Source organism: Malaclemys terrapin, chromosome 7 (assembly GCF_027887155.1).
Source record: "Malaclemys terrapin pileata isolate rMalTer1 chromosome 7, rMalTer1.hap1, whole genome shotgun sequence".
In the NCBI taxonomy this organism is placed as follows: domain Eukaryota; kingdom Metazoa; phylum Chordata; order Testudines; family Emydidae; genus Malaclemys; species Malaclemys terrapin.
Window position 1 is genome coordinate 32,751,751 of NC_071511.1, and position 19,414 is coordinate 32,771,164.

The 19,414-nt window shown below is 57.8% G+C and overlaps 1 protein-coding gene across 28 annotated transcripts in view; it reads right to left on the minus strand.

The window, feature by feature from the left end:
• The window catches only part of NRXN2 (neurexin 2), a 297,135-nt gene that overhangs the window by 64,204 nt on the left and 213,517 nt on the right, over window positions 1–19,414 (minus strand). For all 28 annotated transcript variants that reach the window (XM_054035003.1, XM_054035004.1, XM_054035015.1 and 25 more), the window contains one exon: window positions 11,426–11,607. In XM_054035003.1, the coding sequence (XP_053890978.1) occupies window positions 11,426–11,607 (182 nt within the window). The remainder of the gene's footprint in view (window positions 1–11,425; window positions 11,608–19,414) is intronic.

Sequence of the window (19,414 nt, forward strand, 5' to 3'; positions counted from 1 at the left end):
GCCAGGGGGAGCAAAGCAAGGGCTAGAACCCAAGAGTTCTACCTCTACATCCCAATTCTCTTCCCCCTTCCCCTGCTCTAACCCCAAGGCTGGAGAGGGAATCCAGGAGCCCAGTGCTCTCCCCCTGGCTGAGAGGTTCTCGCGGTAGCTGACGCCAGACCAGTGAGCATCAATACTGGAACCCCAGCAACAACTTACAGCCCCATTAGGGGGTGTGGAATTTAATAACAATCCACTGACCCCACCCCGAGTCGTCCCTGGGAGCAGAGAGGCACCAGGCGCACACAGACCCCACCCCAGAAGAGGATGGATACCGGCTGGATGGGCAAACTAAGACTCACCTCTGTCTAACAGGTCTGCTCTAGCTCAAGCTGCCTCAGGCTGGATGCAGGGATCCCTGGGGGGAACCCCTGGCTGGGTTATACAGCTCTGACCAGACAATCAGAACAACCTACCCAGCCTTAACAATCCCCAACGCTAGGAGCTGCAAGCCAAACCCACTCAAACCCTCCCAGCCAAACGGAACAAGCAGGGCCCAGCTGGGAGCCAAATTCACTATTTAAAGGGTCTTTTGGCTGGGGCAGCCTGAGGGGGAGGGGAAGAAAGGAGTGATTTCTGCCGCTGAAACCCAGGGGGTTTGTCTTGCGAGCGTCCCTTTAAATTCCCTGCGTGTTGGGTGACCTAGATGGAAAAAGAGCCAGCAATCAGCAGCGCTGGGCTTTCACATGCACACAGCACAAGCACAGCGAGAGACGCAGGGAGAGAAACTCAGGGCCTGCCTGCCTCTACATATCTTCATCAGAGCAAAAGACGCGGCTTTCTCTAGCACCTTCCACCCTCACCGCTTCCAAAGTGCTCCTTGAGCAATATGCAAACCAGACACAGAGATCGCTCAGACGCGGCCGCCTCTGGGGGGTTGTGGGGGCCATTTGTACAGGGATCTCTCGCCAGGGCTGATGCAGCTGCCTCTGGGGTGCCATATAGTGGGGGTGCGGGTAGAGATGCATTAGGCAGCAGCAATGCAGCTGAGTCGGTAACCTGCATTCTACAGCTGGCTCTGGGTGCATGGTCTAGTGGGTTGGAACAGAGGGGCTGGGAGCCAGGACTCCTGGGTTCTGTTGCTAGATCCTGGGGGCTCTAGTGGGTTAGATGGGGGTGGGGTCTGGACTTCTGCATTCTATCCCCAGCTGTGACAGGGGAGTGGGATCAACTGGTTAGAGCAGGGGGCCTAGGAGCCAGGACTCCTGGGTCCTATCCATAGCTCTGGGGCAGGGGAGGGAATGGGCTCTACGGGGTTAGAGCAGAGACTCCACATTCATCTACCTCCCACCTCTCTTCCCCCTCCCAACCGCCTGTCTCTTCCACATGCTCAACCTCCACCCAATCCCATCAGAGACCAGGTCCCCACGGCCTATTCCCCCCCCCAGCTGGGATGCAGGTGTCTGGATTCCCACCCCCGCTGTAGCCAGACCCAAAGGAAGCGGCAATCATTGCATAATTCAGGCCCATCATGCTGAGCCTTTTCATCCGGTCGCGTGGGTGTGGGGGGGAGATCAGGCTGTCGCTCCTCCCCAGAGTGCTCAGGCCCAAAGATGAGAGCCCCCATGCCAATGGGATATGAGGCAAAGAGAAGCCCTTGGGAGATGAGCCTGGTTTAACTGGTCAGTTCCATGTGGTGGAAGCTGGGCTTTGAAGCAGGGCTTGATTCTGGGCCCAGAGCAGGGGGCAGGATTGGGGGGCTGGATTAGCAGTAAGGAGTATTAGCTGTATTAGGGTAGTGCCAGCTGTGATCTGGGTCCCCATTGTGCCAGGCATTGCACAGCCCCAAACCGTGATCGGGTCTCTGTCGTGATGGGCCCATCCAGCCCGGCACCACCCCCTCCCCAGCTCTCATTACATAGAGTGAAGGTGCCAGCAGTTTGGATTAAGGGGCAGGGGCCACTAGCCACATCCCAGCTAATTCCAGAGCGCCCCACTGACCTGCCATGGGGCCCACTCAGTTTTTGTCCACTGCTTGGCTGCCTTCCTCATTCCTCTGTTGCAGATGGGGGGAAATCTGTCCCCAGGGACAGAGAGGCTGAGAAAATTATGGGGGGCATCACAGATTGTCCATGGTGCTAAAAGGATTAGGGGGCACAGCAGGATTGTGCCAGTTCGGCCCTGCCGGGGTAGGAAGACACACTCAGGGAGCCGGCCATGGATTCCTCCAAAAGATCCAGAGATTTGGGGTGCCCCCTGCAGTGACCCCTGCATCCCTCCATTGTAACATCCTCCCCCTCATGGCATCTGCCCCCTCCAGCCACTTGCCCCTCCTGACACCCACTATCACACAACACCCGCCTCCCCATGGATCTCCCAGCACTCTTCAGGTGGGAATTCAGCCTCCAGGGGAGGGGCAGTCCCCATTTCATGCAGGGGGGAAACCAAGGCATGGGGAGGGAAGGGACCAGTCCCTCCCCACAAGGCGACAGTAGGAAAGCTGGGGATAGAACCCAGGAGTCTTGACTCCCTGCTCCTCCCATTTAGCCCCCTAAGCCCATTGCCCTTCTTGGAGTCCCTGGGGTTGTATTCGTGGGGCAGAATCCCAATCCCTGCCTCTGAACTGGATGGGGTTGAGGGGACCTTACTCCCCGATCCTGAGGCTCCTTCCAGCTTTAATATGTAATATACCCCTCCTGTCCCTCCCCCTCTGCACTATCTTCCCCCTCTTCCCCATCCCTGCCACCTAGCCCCCTTCTCCCCCACCTGTATGAACATGCCCCACTAAAAAACACTGCTATGCCCTGCCTCATTCCACGCACGAAGGGGTCTCCTGAATCAGTGTCCTGTCCCCGCCATGATGAGTCACCCATGGGGTCTGGAGCCCAAGTAACCACCTGGGCTGGGCTACTGGTTGGGGGGAAGGGGAATGGTGGCATAGGGAGTACTGGCCCACTCAGAGCCTGGCACATGGGCACTAATGGCCTGAGTACACAAGGGAGACAGGACACCTGGGTTCTATCCCCAGCTCTAAGGGGGCGTGGGGGACTAAGTGGTTACAGCAGGGGGGACTAATTGGAGTCAGGACTGCAGGGTCCTATCCCCAGCTACCCCTACCTCCATTTCCACCTCACTATGTGTTCCCTCTCTGGCTCCATCCCTGCACACCCCATTCTCTCCTGCTGTGGCTCTGAGGCAGGGGAGCAAAACCCCTCACCATTTAAAATCCCATATGGGACTTATGACACATGGTAGCAGTGTTTCCCATGATGACTTTATTATGTAGGATTGGGAGTAAAAAAAAAAAAAAAGAAGAGACAAAACCCCCTGACATTTCCCGTGAAGAATTGCTCCACTTAGTAAATTAATTTTGACTCAAATAATTATTTGCCTGTGCAAAACCCCCAGCTATTCATCGCCCTGCCATATAATGAAGTAATTGTGGCATTAGAAATTAATAACTTACAACTAGCTGACAGTCTCTCTATTGTTGCAGGGAACAGGTAGGGGGAAAGCAGAGCTGGGGTTTGAAATCTTCACTCTCCGCCTTTGTTCCAGGAGTGAGCAGTTTTGATGCTTCAATCCAGCTCCCTTTTGTCGTGGTATTCGTGTCTTTCCACACTGGTTCATGGCTTTCTTCCCCCACCATCCTGATGGCTTCCCAAGAACCCTGGAGTCCTGACTCCCAGGTCCCCTCCTCCAACCACGACGAGACCTCGCTCCCATTCCAGTGCTAAGAATAGAACCCAGGTATCCTGAGCCCCAGCCCTGCAGCTTATCCGCTAGACCCCACTGCTTCTAACCAGAGCCATTCTATTCAATGTATACCCCCGTGGTCACAGCTGCATGCAAGGGGTCCTGAGCCCAGCCCGGGGACAGGGGACGAGCCAGTAACATCCCATCCCTGGAGGTGGGGCAGGGAAAGGAATGAGGCAGGTAGTCCTTGAAAATTGGTTCCTTCAGCAGGTGATGAAGTGCCCACCTGCACCATTGACAATGTCAACACCCTTCCACTCCTGCAATTTACTGCTAAGCTTCCCAGGGTCACAATGTCCATCATCTCCTGCAGCACAAAGGGGCAGAGTGGAGGGGGGTGCGGAGCCTGCTGGGAGCCAGGCTGATGGGCTGGGGGAGCTGATGGGGTTAACAGAGTTATGGGAATGCAAGAGCTTGTGCTAAATGTTGTGCTTCATTAGGAAAGTGATGGAGTTATCATCCACCCCAAGTGCCGGGAGCTCTTTGGTGCTGAGATGCAGCCACCTCTGGGGTAGGGCACAGGGGCTGTTTGTACAAGGATCCCTCACCTAACGCTGAGATGCAAGGCATGAAGTGGGTGCCATGCCAGGGTCAGCACTGACTCTGAGGGCCCCCTTGCCCCAAGCCTTGCTCCCTGCAGCCCTCTGGGTTCTCTCCAGCCAGAGAGTTCCATGCCCAGTGTGGGGATGAGCTGCCCAGCTGGCTTCCTCTGAGAGGGAAAATATTTTCACTTAAGCCCCCACCTGGTAAAGTTAGTGGCCCTGGGGTTCTCCAGAGCTGGCCCCTGGTGCTGGAGTGGGGGGAAGGAGGACTGGGAGATATTAACAGGCCCAAGCCCAAGCCAGGCCCTGAGTCCTATTTGCTAGAGTGAAATTGTCTGCAAGGTGCTGCCTGGCATAGATCCCACCCAGAGTGCCCATCCTCCCTCCACCTGTGCTCCCCTCCCCAGGGTCTCCCAGCCCAGAGATGAAGCTGATGTGGTAACTGGAGCTGTGAGAGATACAGCATTCTAGGGGGTGCCTGGAGGAAGGGGGGGGGACACAGTACAACAGCACAGCTCACCACCATGCACAGCTGTGCTGCCCCTCCTTGCACAGTCCTACAGGCGCCCCCCTGGCTCCTATCGCTTCCCCATGCACAGCCCTACACGTGCCCCTCTGGCTCCTATCGCCTCTCCATGCACTGCCCTTCAGGCACCCCTCCCCGGCTCTATTGCATCCCCACGCAAAGCCCTCCCACCCCTGCACAGTTCTACAGGCACCCCTCCCTTCCCCGCTCCCATCACCACCCACTCCCCAAGCACAGCCCTGCATGCTCCCCTCCCCTCGGACTCCCACCACCGTGCCCTCAGCACACAGCCCTGCACACTCAACTGCCACCTCATGTGTCCCACCCCCGGTCCTGCATGCTCACCCCCTGCCCCCGCACAGCTCTGCACATTCCCCTCCGCCCGACTTTCCCCCTCCTCCTCACACATAATGGGGCCCCAGTCTCAGATAGGAAATCTTGGTGCTACCATAATGCTGCTAATACTGCGGTCCCAATATTGTGTGCCCATTATCAGATGGGGTCTCCTGTTGCTACCACACACACTCTAATAGGGTGGCTCCCCGATCTCAGCTGGGGCCCGCCCTCTAAATGCTACCGTAATGCTACTAACAAAGCACATGCCATAATGGAACCTCTAGGTGCTACTGTAGTGCTATTAATAAAGCTCACGCCATAATGTGGCATCCAGGCACAACTGTAATGCTACTAATAAAGCAGATGCCATAACAGGGCCCAAATTTCGGTCAGCGAGGCTCCATGTGCAGAGACTGAGGAGCATGGCCCTAACGGCGAGGGGCTGGGCCCCGCCCTGGTGGGAGAGTCATTGCTGGCATCACTCCGGCAGCGGAGGCGGAGGGCTGCCGCCAAACGGAAGCCTAAGGGGTATAATTAAGCATGGAAGGCTGACGAGTGGGAGCAATCAGGGCTCTAGCTGCACCGGCGCGCTCGGTGTAATGCAGCGACAGCTCTAATCAGGGAGCGCCGGGGCCAGCTTCTGACCTCGCCCAGCTGCAGGGACCCCCTCACCTGCCAGGGGCTTCAGCAGCAGAGATGCAGCCACTGGCAGGGGGAGAAGGCAATGGGTTTGTTCCCCTCTAGGGGGCACAAGCTCTGATCCAGCCCCAGGGTGGAGGGACTGGGACCAGGGGCCTTTCCCCTCTAAGAGACACCGACTCAGTTCGAGCTCCCAGAGGTAGTATGGGAATGAGTTTCATTGTTGATTGGGGCCCCTTTGTGAGATGCATTTGCCAGGTCTCAGACCAGCTCCTAGCAGGACTCAAGCCCTCACCACACAGAATCCCAAGACAAACATCTGCTTGGTCGACAGCCTCAGTCAGCAGCTAAATGGGCCTTAGAGGTCGAATCTCCTTCTGCCACCTCCGGGGGTGGAGAGGAGGGCTGCATGCTGGGGAAACGCCACCTGACCATTCTGGCACACACAGGGTGGTCAGCCTGCAGGGGGTGGGGGCTGCTCCGAGTCCTGCACCCCCTGCAAACAACAAAACTGAGAAAGTTTGTGTGAATGAAATCCACAGGGCATTTACACACACATTCAGAGACAGCCCCCCGCAGCTATATGCACAGTTTACACACACAGACCAGTACACGCAAATGTTTATACAATCTATCTGATTGCTATACACACAGCAACTACACTCCCCTTGTGTATTGTACACATGCAGCCCCACATCCAGAAGTGCACACCAAACCTACTGTATTACGCACATGTGCACACCAGCTACCGTGAACCTCCAGGCCCTAGACCAGCCCCACAGCTGGTCTCCAGTCTCAATGCAACAAGATGACACTGGCTGAGCTCTGCAAGGACAGCTCCCCTCATAGTTAGCAGCGAGTGACCCCAACTGTCTGGGCAAGGCAAGGTGCTCCCACCTCCTGACCCAACCCAGCATCAGGCTATGGGGGCTGGAGAGAAGCCAGAACCCTTGCGCCAAGGTGGTGAGGCTGGTGCAATGCCACATGGGGGGGGGGGAGGGGGGAAAGAGTTCCATGAACCCAGCCCTCAGTACTGAGGTGGGGAGGGGGCAGTGGAGATGGGTTCAGGATCAGGGCCTATTGGCCTTTCTGCAGCATTATTAGGAGGATCTAGTGCTCATTTCACCCATCTCCTTCCACGTCCCCCACCCCTCCTCCATCAATCCCCCCTCCACCATCCCTCCCTCCCAAACTCCTTCACCCCTCCTCCATCGATCCACCTATCCCTCCCCCATACCCTCACCCAATTCTATCCATTCCCCTCCAGCCCTCTATCTACTCCTATCCATCCATCATTCCTGCAGGCCCCTGCGTCTCCCCCATTCCCAGAGCGAGTGACACAGCAGGACTCTCCTATCAAAGCCCCCAGATTCCCCTGCCGCAGTCGAAAACGTGAAACTGGTTCATCGGGAGATTTTCTGATTAATTAAAAAGTGACTCCAGGCTTTTTGCGAGACTTTTCTCTTCATTAAGGATTCTGGCTCCGTTGCGGGGTGCTGGGAAGGACGGGGCCCAGCAGCCCAGGTGTGGGGGTGCATGGGCACACATCTGAGTGTGGAAGTGCACTAGTGGGAATGCTTGCTAGTGCACAGGCTTGTATATGCCTTGTGTCCAGGTGTGCCAAGGGCCACACACAACACTGGTGCACAGGTGTGCATAGAGACATCCAGACGCCTCGCCACACTGGTGTGCACGTATCCTTGTGCTCAGGGCTGCTCGCACAGCTGGGGACACAGCTGACACATACAAAGCACAACTGTGTTTGGGCTGGTGTATCTAGGAGGGTAGGTGTAGGTGCCCCCATGCAGCCCCCCAACCAGAGATGCTGGAAGCCCACTCAGGCGTAAGGGTGCATGAGGGGGGCAGCTGTGCAAATGACCTCCCCATCAGCCCGATCACTGACTTGCCTTCACATCCTCCTACACAGCGCCCAGGGCCTGCAGACAACTGGCACGTGCAGCACCTGCTCAGAACACTGTGCCCCTCGCTAGCTCTGAGTTCAGGAGCCAGCTGGGCTGAGATGCCAACTCATCTCGTGGCTAAGTAGGATCGGGCCAGGCTGGTAACCAGGTGCACCCCCCACCCCCCACTAGAGTGCAGCAGGGAGCAGGGTGAACAACCTGGCTGGGGCACCCAGGGCCTGGAGACCATGACTCCCATGAGCCAGCCAGGCTCCTGGCCCAGGGATGGGAACAGATACCCTCTAGTGGGGAATAGTCCCATGTCCATTTCCCACCACCCCGAGCTAGCCAGCCAGACACCTTGAAGCCAGAGTAGAGCCTGCGTCGCGTGGAAGGGAAGGGCCCATCTCTGTCCTTCCATTCTCCCGCAGGCCAGTGCAGCTAACGGAGCAGCCAGCTGGGCTGGGAGAGGAGTGGGGAGGGGCTCCTGCTCAGCGCACAGTGGCGGTGAGACTGGGGTACAGGAGATGGGGCCGGGGCTAACCCGTTGTGAGTCACAGGGGGCCGAAGAGGAGATGCTAACATGCTCCCACGCCAGCCTGGGGGGGCTGGATGCCAGGCAGTTGGGCGGTGCCCCTCCCTCTAGCCTGTCTTGATGCTGCCCTGAGGGTTGATCCAGCTGCACCTGCCCAGCTCACGTTCCCAGCCACGTGGCAGATGTCCAGGCCGGGGTGGGGGAGCAAGCGCGTGCACGGCCCCTGGGGGAGACAGTGCCAAAGTCATGAGTGAAGCATGGGGGAGCAGCGCCTCAATGGGTCTTTCACCTCTAGGGGGCGCTGGTCCTGATCCAACCCCAGGGCCTGGAGTCTCCCTGCTCTAAACACCCAACCCCTCCCAGAGCTGGAGCTAGAACCCAAGTGTCCTGGCTCCCTCCTTCCATCAGCAGTGCCATGTGCCTGGATGCAGGGAGCTCTGTGCGAGCCGTGTAAGATGAGACAGGCATCTCCGTGCCACCAGGTTAGGCTGTCGGCCCGTGTTAGCCTGGCGGGGTTGTGATGAGGAAGCCGACGGGAGGAGAGCGTGCTGGAGCCCCCGCAGGGGCCGAGCAGTTGTTCCTGACACACGGGGCACTCCCCCAGCCAGCATGGCTGCTCCCCACTGCCACACAGCATTAGCTGAGGTGCCTGGGCCCAGCGCATGCCACGGGGCAATCACAGAGACAAGGGTGCCCTTGATACAGTGCCAACACCGATGCCCAGCTCCCCATTCCTTCCCCCACCAGACAGCTGCAGTCAGCAGAGCAGGGAACAGGAGTTCTGTGCCCCCTGTAACCACTAGACCCCACTTCCCTCCCAGAGCTGGGGGTAGAACCCAGGGGTTCTGGGGCACAGACGGTCTCTCACTATGCATCTGTGCAGAGCCCAGCACAATGGGGCTGCTCCCTCAGTCAGGGCCTGTTGCTGCCACTGTAACACACCTAGCAATGTGCAGCCTTTGGCACAGACAACCCCATGCCCCCTGAACCAGCCGGTCCTCTGCCTTGGGGCTAATCAAAACCGCTGCCCCCTAGAGGGGAAAGGCCCATGCCCCTATCCTTAACATGTGCAATCTATCCCCATAGCAGTCCCTTTAGACACACACAGATGTTGGTACAGAAGCATCTCCCCCCCACCCACCCCAGATTTTAATAAGTACCGAGCGCCTTCTTCCACCCACAGCTGTTAACACATAAATATTAACAAGGATGAAAGCGACCGATGAGCTGCCTGCAGCCTACATGACACACACCATTGGTAATGGGAGACAGCTGCCCCCGGGCAGGATAAACAACTGGCAGCAAGTCTGGCCTCTTCCTGCAAGGGGTGCTGCAGAGAGCGGGGCAGAAACACTGGCTATGAGGGGAGGTCCTGCTTACTCCAGAGTGGGGTGTGTGTGTGCAGGGGCATGTGCGCAGTGCGGGAGAGTGTGCACGTGTTTGGTTGCAGAGCACATGGGGTGGGCAGTGGTACAGAATGGGGCGTGTGTGCTGCTGCTCTCAACATCTGTCCTGAAACAAACTCAGCTGGTGATGGTACAGTGCACAGATTGAGTCAACAGAGGGCACTATGTATTCCATCAAACCCCTGGGCCCGTCCAGTCCAGTATCCCCTGCCCCTCCTGCTCCCCCAGATCAGACCCGTGGGCCCATCCAGCCTGGTACCCCCCACTCCCTGTCCCCTGCCCAGATCAGACCCCTGGGCCCATCCAGCCTGGTACCCCCCACTCCCTGCCCCCCCCCCCCAGATCAGACCCGTGGGCCCATCCAGCCTGGTACCCCCCGCTCCCTGCCCCCCCCCCAGATCAGACCCGTGGGCCCATCCAGCCTGGTACCCCCCGCTCCCTGTCCCCCCCCCCCCGATCAGACCCCTGGGCCCATCCAGCCTGGTACCCCCCAGCCCCTGCCCCCTCAGATCAGGCCCCTGGGCCCATCCAGCCCAGTATCGCCCTTACCCCCCATTCTCCAGATCACACTCATGGGCCCATCTCCCGCCCCATGCTCCCCTCTAGACCACACTCTTCCATGAGTGACACAGCCTTGGCTGGAGGCATGGGGGAATCCGGGGACAGTGCCAAGGGAGGGGTCCAGCCCCAAGGGCTGCCCTGGGGAAGAGCTGTCCACAAAGAAGTAGCATGGAACTCCCAGCAACCCCTGCCTCCAGCAGAGACTTCGCTTTGCCACCCTGACGTGTGGGAGGCGCCCCGATGCCAGGGTGAAGGATGGCACAGATGGCATGTCGTTGCACGAGCACCAGTAGGGTGACCAGATGACAAGACCAAAATATCAGGACACATTGGGGGGGGTGCCACCGAAGCAAAAAAAAAAAAAAGCCGGAGTGCGTCAAATGGCAACAAACGGCGTCCCGACCATACATTGATCGGGACAAACAACTAAATATCGGGACAGTCCCGATTTTATTGAGACATCTGGTCACCCTAAGCACCAGCCGCCTCGGGCCCCACCACTGGCAGCGATCATCAGGGCATTGGCATGTGTGAGGAAGTCAGAAAGGGGCACTGTGAGCCCAGCCCTGGCATGTGTGCGGGGATGCCCTGGCATCGCTCACAGCACTTGCCATGAGTGGGGGATGGGGGGCGACTGCCCCAGCCTGATGCAGACGAGGCCCCAGCCAGCCACTAGCAGAGCCAAGCAGGTGCCTGATGCTTCGGGAACAACGTGCACCCAGGGCAGCTGTGCCCCAGGGCAGTGTGCAGCAAGGGATGCAGCCATATTCTGAGCCAGTGTTACGCTTGGGGGGGGGGGGGGGGGGGACAGCTGAATCCCCCACCCTGCCAGACCCCCCTACACAGGGCCCCCAACTCCAACATTCTCCTCCAGAGACACTAGAGACGGCACAAACTCCCCCCCCCCCCCCCAACTTGTTATCAGGGCCTGGTCTGGGTCCAAGCCTCTGGGAACAGAGGTTTGGGGGTTGGATTGAGTCTGAACATTTGGGTGGCAAACGATTGAGGATCCAGCTGGCTCCGAGTGGGGGGTCAGATTGCAGTTCTGGGGGATTAAAGAAGGGGCTCAGTCTAAGCTGCTGGGGGGCAGCAGGGGCGGTCCAAGCCTCTGGGGAAAGCACTAGGATCAGGTTTTTGGGGGGATTGGTTCCAGTTACAGGGTGCAGACCTGAGCAGTGCTCTCACTGCCACCGCTGGCCCCCTGCACCCCCGCCGGCAGCCCCCCAGGTGCAGGTTCTCCTTACTATGTGCAGCTGCAGATAGTCCCCCAGCCCGGAGGCGCTGTCCACCCGCACCAGGATGGCATTCTTCTGGTGCGTGCTGAAGCCCACGGCCAGCCGGTCGGCTCGTGTGCTGGGCCGGTCGTTGGGCGGCCAGGTGTAGGTGATAAGCGCCCCGCCCTTCCCAAAGATGTACGTGGTGCCAGCTGGGAGGGAAGAGAGAGAGAGACAAGGTTAATGAGAGGGGATCCTAGAAAACAACTCAGACAAGGCTACTCAGTAAAACCCAGGAGTCCTGACTCCCAACCCTCTCCCACTCTAACCCACCAGGCTCCACCCCGCTCCCCTCCCAGAGCTGGGGATAGACCCCAGGAACAGCTGAAGATATGGCTAATGCACTTCAATCTTGCTCCCCCACCTGCAATTCCAGTCCTGGGCTCCCCCCGACAGCTCTGCCACTGCTGCTCAGTCCAACCCAACAGCCTCCAGCCCACCTCTCTTCCAGAGCAGCAGCCATGTCTCCTTCACTCAAGGAGTGATCAGGCCAAAGAGCCCCCCAGCCCTCTACCTCAGCCCAGCCACAGCAAGTGGCCCATTAGTAAGCGAGACTTGTCTCAGTCCAGTCCCAAGGTACCCTCAATATAAATCCTCCCTCAGCAGGGAGCTCAGGGGTCAAACAGGCCTCCCATTCCCCTCTGCCTCCCCTGAGCGTGATGGGAGCCCAGAGCCTGAGCCCGCCCCCATGGACAGCTGGCACAACACCAGCACGGACACCCCAGAACACCAGCCAGCCAGCTTGGATGCCACCCAACACCAACACCCCTCCGCACCCCATAGCCAGTGCAAACAGCTCCAGCACCCCTCAGCCACTGCTCACACACTACTAACCACAGTTGGTTTGGGGGGGGGGGGGATTTAACTGGTGCCACTTAGCAATTAACAAACACCACAAGTACTCATGATAGTGGAAGGCAGCTGGCATGCGTGTGTCTGTTCCTGGCCCAACTCGGAAGATGGGCCGGGCTGAAATTTCCTCCAAGTGGTTTGCAAAAAACAAACCCCAACTCAGGTGCAATTAGTAGCACCTACCACAGAGCAGCTGGGAGCCCCGGCCACGCCCTGCAGTGCTAGAGGGCCAGGAGTCCAGAGGCTGCAAAGAGGCCCAGAGCGCCATGCGATACTCACCCTGTACGCATGGATGGCCCTGTGCTCGCTGCCTTGAGGAGGGGCCTGGGGCTGCTAGGAGAGGGATCCCTCGCCCTGAGCTGAGAACAGCTCCTAGGTAAGGGCAGTGTCTGTTTAACAGCACACAGCAATGCTGCATGAGTTTGGGACAGGAAGTGCAGGAGAATCCAGTGGGAAGTATTGAAGAGGGATGATGTTACCCTAGGTGGAGTTTGATCTGGGCTCTGGGGTTTGCCAGAAGCTGGGAATGAGTGACAGGATATGGATCACTTGGTGATTTCCTGTTCTGTCCATCCTATCTTGGGCACCTGGCATTGGCCAGTCAGAAGACAGGATACTTGGCTAGATGGACCATTGGGCTGATCCAGTATGACTGTTCTTATGGACAGGGGGTGGGGGAAATGCAAAGAGGAATAATTGGGGGGGGGGGTTTCCAGCTGGGTCCCCCATTCTCCCAATTCTCTATCTGCCCCTCACAAACATGGAGAATGAACTCACATGCACATGGCAATTGCAAACACAAGCACAGACACAGCCAACCGCAACTGCACACCCAGCACAAATGCACAGGGATCCTGGCCAAATGCAAAGGCACAAACATCACCACACTCACTCAAAGAAACACTCACCAGTGCGGACATAAATGCAGACATGCAGGTGGGCTCACACGCACACGTGTGAGCATTCAGATCTGGGATGCCTACACACACAGACACGTGTGTGTTCACACCTGATTTCCCTGCACACGCACACACACACACACACAACCAGACAAATGCAAACACACAAACACACCTGCACGCATACAGATGCAAACACACAATCACAGGCTAACGCAAACATCCACACCCACAAAGGCACCAATGCATACATGCACAAACGGCACACACACTTCCTAACACAAACACAGCTCCTCCCATACATTCTAATGCAAAATCACAACTGCACAACTGCACACACACTCACCAGTGCAATACACCCACACACTGATTCCAATGCAAACACACTCGCACAAACACACACCAATTCCAGGACACACACACAATTGCTTCCCACCCTCCAATTGCCCCAAGGACCATACTGGCGCTGTCAGACCCCCATCTCTTAGTAGCAAGTTCCCAGACACCTTCCCCTCCCGCCCCCCAATCTCACTGACAGGAATTGACTCCGACATGAGATCGGCAACGTTTCCTGCACTACCTCCTAAAAGCTCTTTCAGCTCTCGCCGCAATAACCCGGCTCCCTGCACCGCTCCATTTGCTGCCCCCTGCACAGCTGTTCCTGTCCCCAGTGATCAGGGCCCATCCATCAGGTCCAGCACCGACAGCGGATTCATGGTGGAGTGTTCTGCTGGGCCCACAAAGGAACATGGCTAGGTACACAGTGGGTAGATGGGGGGTGTCACCAGCAGTGCTGAGACAAGACTCTGGAGAGGACAATCACAGACAGGGGAAGCCAGGACTCCTGGGTTCCTTGCTCTGAGAGGGGAGGGATCCTGACAGTCCCTAATCACCAGACCCCACTTCCTTCCCAGAGCTGGGGAGAGAACCCAAGAGTCCTGGCTCCCAGCCCCCCTACTCTAACCCACCAGATCCCATGCTCTTCCAGAGCCAGGACTAGAACCCAGGAATCCTGGCTCCAGTCCCTGCTCAACTCCCCTCCCAGATGTGGGCTAGAACCAAGGACTCCGGACTCCCTGCCTACCCTCCAATCAGGATTTAGCGCTGTTTCCCACCCCTCTGCCATATCTGCTGCCGTGTCTGTGGCGCCTCAAGCTCACCAGTCATAGCCCCCACAAGCACCCTCTAACTGTGAGGCAGAGAGAGATCAACTGGGAATCCGGGTCAGGATGAGAAACTGTGAGGCTGAGCTGTCTGACGGCTCCATGACTCTCCCAGAGCCAGGCCTGGTCACCTAAGCCTCCCCCAACCCCCAATGCCCTCCAGTGCAGCTCCGCTGTCTGCAGCCCATGGTGGACAGAGCCCTCTGCCTCACGGTGCCTCTTGGCACCCCAGTGGGCTGGACCTATGCTGTACTGGCATGTGGTACATACACAACGGCAGTGAGCTAGAGGTGGGATTGTGAAGGGAGGAAAATAAGGTTAGGAGCTGCACGAGATTATACCACCTACCAACTACTGACACAAGATATTCCACATGGTGCTCAGTGCTGAGATGCAGCCACCTCTGGGGTGGGGCGCAGCACCTATTTACAAAGTCACAGAGAATGATGCACATCTATCTGGAGCAAGAGGTGAAGCAGAATCCTGAATCCAACTGACACTGCCGTAGGGAGCTGTGACACAGAGGAACATTGGTGTCAGCTGGCTAAGGATTTACTACTCTGTGTCAGCAACTCCTATCAGGCCTGACAAACTCTCTATACCCAACACACTGCTGTCACTATGCTTATCCAGATGGTGTCTTGTAAGGTATCGAGTGAAAGCCGAAGCTACTCGGGGCCTTGCTCTTACTGACATTGCCCAGGGAGCTGTGTACAGATCTGAACTGACGCCCGAAAGTAGGAAACAAGGCAGAGCAGACAAACAGCTCTTCTGGCAGACAGGTGCACATCAGTTCTCCTCGGTCCGTCTCGGAAGTAAGTGCAGCCCTGTGACGCCAACACAACAGAAGCCCCCTTTGCTTGTGAAGGTAACCGGAAAAATAGGCTGGGGGGACATGAAATCACTGTGTGTGTGTCTGTGTGTATGTCTGTGTGTGTGTGTGTGTGTGTGTGTGTGTGCACCAGACAGCAAGCAAGGGGGACGAAGAGTCTTCTCTGGGGCGTGCTGCCAAAGGGACACAGCCAAGGTGTGCTGGACTAGACAAGGAAGGAAGGTGGCCCCTTTCTCATCCACCTCTGGGCGAGCGAATGGGAGAAGGCTTTGTGCATTCCTGAAAGTTGGCTGCTGGCCGCGGGGGCTCGTGACACTGGGAGGTTGCCGTAGGTGCGAAATGGCTCAGACAAGGATTTTAGCATGTTCAGGTTCAGTTCAGGCTCCAGGAAGTGTGTTATCCCGCATTTCCCACATCACCTGTTTGTCTTACCGTCTTTGCTCACTAGTTCTCAGATCATAACCATTCTAAATAAAGGTACACTCACTTTCCCGGCTGGTCATTTCCAGCGCTGGGCTGCCCTGATCCTGAGCTGTGCCAGCCTAGGGTGACCAGATGTCCCGATTTTATAGGGACAGTCCCGATTTTTGGGTCTTTTTCTTATATAGGCTCCTATTACCCCCCCACCGCCTGCCCCGATTTTCACATTTGCTGTCTGGTCACCTTATGCCAGTCAGACTGTGCACACGCGGTCTCTCTGGAGACGGCGTACCTGGTTATTTCAGTGAGTGTCCAGTGACGGGCTGGGTGCTGCAGAGGGGGTCACTGCCAGAGGGGTTTGGGGGCTGGTGTGTGTCTGTCACTAGTTGGTTCAAGTGAGGCGAGGGCTGTGGAGACCTGGAAGTCAGGGGTTGGCTGTGGCCAGAGGCTGGTGGGTTCAGGGAGCTAAGCTACAGCAGGCCTGCTTCATGCGAAGGGCAGGAGGTGGAGAGGTGCCTCTCACTCCTGAGTGCCCCTGGGGAGCGTACCTGGAGCCCCCACCCCACTCCCTGCAGCATAGCACCACACTGGGTCAGTACTGACAACAGGAGAGAGCACCCCCTATGGAGCCCCTGGGAGGAAGTGGGAATTTTCATAATATTGTTTATGATGCCTATGTGCGCCTCAGTTCCCCCTCCCTATATGTTGCATGACTACCCGGGGGGAAGGGGGAAAGGACTATATTTGTTGTCACACTAAAAGTTATGTTGACCCAACTACATCGCTCAGGAGTGTGAAAAATCCACCCCCCTGAGAGACATAGTTAAGCCAATCTAACCCTGGTGTAGGCAGTGCTAGGTCCCGCCTCTTGGGGAGGTGCATTACTTACACTGGGGACACCCCTCCCGCCACGCAGGTAGTGTCTATTCAGAAGTGCTGCAGCAGCACAGGTGCAGCTGTAGTGTTTCTAGTGTAGACAAACCCTGAGGGACACAGGGGCGAGTGTCACCTCACCTCCCTGTCTGGGTGGAATGAATAGAGCCCTCCAGGAACCAGCTGTAGCCGACCCAGAACAAGGGGCCAGAGAGACCAGGCCAGCCCCAGTGACTCAGGGATCCACACTCCCAGCAGGGAAGTTGAGCTGAGACCCCAGGTGGAGAAGAAAGGACTGGGAGCGGGAGCTGGGGGAGAAGCGCTGGCTGCTGGAGGAAGCTGGCAGCTCCCCCCTGGGAACAGATGGAGGCGGGCAGACAGACAGACAGAGCCTGACCCCGGGGCCGGGCTCTGGGCTGAGCAGAATGGACTGTGCTTTAACCTTCAGCTTTCTGTGCTAAGCCACAGGCTGCCTCTGCTGGCGCCAGGTGACTAATAAACCGGCTGCCCTGGGGACGCTGCTCGAGGGTCACTGGAAATGCCGGCTGAGGGGCATCAGCCCCTGAGGGGTGGCCAAGGCCCTGCCAGGAGCCTGTCTCAGCTGGACTCGCTGGGCAGAGCTCAGGGGGAAGTAGGAGGGCTGGACCCCAAGGGTGAGTTTCAGCAGGCGGGAGGCCTTGTGGCCTGCTCTGGAGGAAGAGTGAGAGCCCTGGGGTCTGGCTCAGTGAAGGGGTTCCGCCAAGAGACTGTTCCAAAGCCGAGGGCACAGCCCCGAGCCTGTGGATCCGTGACAGCCCCCTCCTGCAATCCCTAGTGCCACTCTGGGGCTTTGGGGTCAACACTGATGGTGAGGGCAGAGCGCCCCTTACTGGTCCCCACCCTGCTCCCTGCAGCAGTGCCTCACTAGGGCTTTGGGCTGGCACTGGCAGTGAGGGGAGAGCGCCTGGTAGCACTGCCCTGGGGCAGGGTTGGGGTGTGTGGGGGTGGGGGCTGATTGTCTCTCTGTGGTGGAAGGAGGAGGGAGGGGAAGTGCTGAGGGGGGGGCGGGGGCGGAAGTGGCCCTGCTCTGTGGTTTCCCCTCCATCCATCACTGTCACCACAGTGATTACCTTGAAAACGATCAGTCCCAGGGCCATAAAGGCCCTGCTGCAGAGCCAGGAAATGTGATGGCGCCAGGCAGAGGGAGAGATGGCAGCCGGGCACCATGGGAAGGAGGGCTGCAGGGCTGGAGACAAGGGCAGGGCATGGCTCCTGCCTGCATGGCATTTCTGGCTCACAGTTCAGGGGAGACCGTAGAATAACCACCGGCCCACACAGCCCCAGGGCTTGAGAGACCCTACAATAACACACCAGCCCACACAGCCCCAGGGCTTGAGAGACCCTACAATAACACACTGGCCCACACAGCCCCAGGGCTTGAGAGACCCTAGAATAACACACCAGCTCCCACAGCCCCCATGCTGCAGAGACTCTACAATAACACACCAGCCACTGCAGCCCCAGCACTAGACAGACCCCCACAATAACACAACGGCTTGCACAGCCCCAGGTCTGCAGAGAGACCCCTACAGTAACACACCAGCCCTTGGAGCTCCAGCACTCTCAAAGTCCCTAGAATAATAAAGCCATGTATGCACTCCAGTGCTACCGTGTGACCCTGAAATAACAAAGCAGATTGCCTCCCAGAGCTGGGGATAGAACCCAGGCGTCCTGACGCTGACTCCCAGCCCCACCCCTTTAGCACTCAGCCGCCTCTGCATTCACACCCCTTCCTGGCAGTGGATTCAAAATAGCTGAGCTGACGGAAAGCAGCGGCAGCAGGTGGCGATTCCTGCAGCATTGTATTTAATATCCATCCCACTCTACAGCCAGATGCCAGCCCCCCGCAATGCCCTTTGTTCTCACACCCTCCTCCCCTCCACTCCCTTAGCACCCTTCCTCCCCTGGGCTCTCCCCTCCCCTGCTCCCACAAGCCAGGGTATTGATTCCTTCAGTAGCTGCACTCCTGGCTCTGGCCAATGTACTGCCCAGATTGTGGGGGAAGGGAGCAAAGCTGATAAACAACCCAGGGGCACAGAGGCAGAGACCAAACCAGTGCCCCTGCTCTAACCACTAGACCCCACACCCCTCAGAGAGCCGGGATAAGAAGCCAGGAGTCCTGACTCCCAGCCCCCTCTGGCTCTAACCCAATAGACCCTAGTGTGTCTCAGTGGAAATCAGGGGTGGCAGAATTAGGCCCCTTCCAGGTCTAACACTCTCCCCCATGGTGCCTGGTTCTGAGGGGCCCTTCAAGCCCCCTTCAAGCCCCAATTCACATCCCAAGGCGGGTGCTGCTCTCGAGCTGAGGTCCTGGCACTTTGGCTTTAAGGGAGTGGGTGGGCAGGAGGAGGTGTTGGCTAGCAAATGGGTATGGAGTGGGGGACAGGCACTCCATCTCTGTCCTTCCCCCAGTGGGGAGAGGTGCCAGTGATGGGGGAGGAGGCTGGGGCTGGCAGGGGAATGTAGGTCACTGAGGTGGGAACACGCCAGCTCTGGCACTTTCTCTGGAGAAGGGGCCGTGGTGCTAAATAATTCATCTCCCCATTAGGAGCTGGAAAAGGAGAGAGAGAAAGAGTCTATAGGAGTTTTGGGAGGGAGGAGAGAGGAGAGCAGCCACCTCTGGTGTGAGGCGCAGGGGCTGTTTATACAGGGATCCCTCACCCATGGCTGAGATGCTGCTGCCTCTGGGGTGGGGCGCCAGGGGCCATTTAACATCCCCATGTAACACCAGGCGGTGGGAAGGCTCCCTTTGTGTGCGCTGCAGAAGCAATTGAAGGGAAGCTGGGATGCAATTAGCCGCTCAGGCGCTGGGGTTCACGCCCCAGCTATTAGGGAAAGTGCTGGGGAGGTTTAACGAGCTGCAGGGCACAGGGTCTAGGCT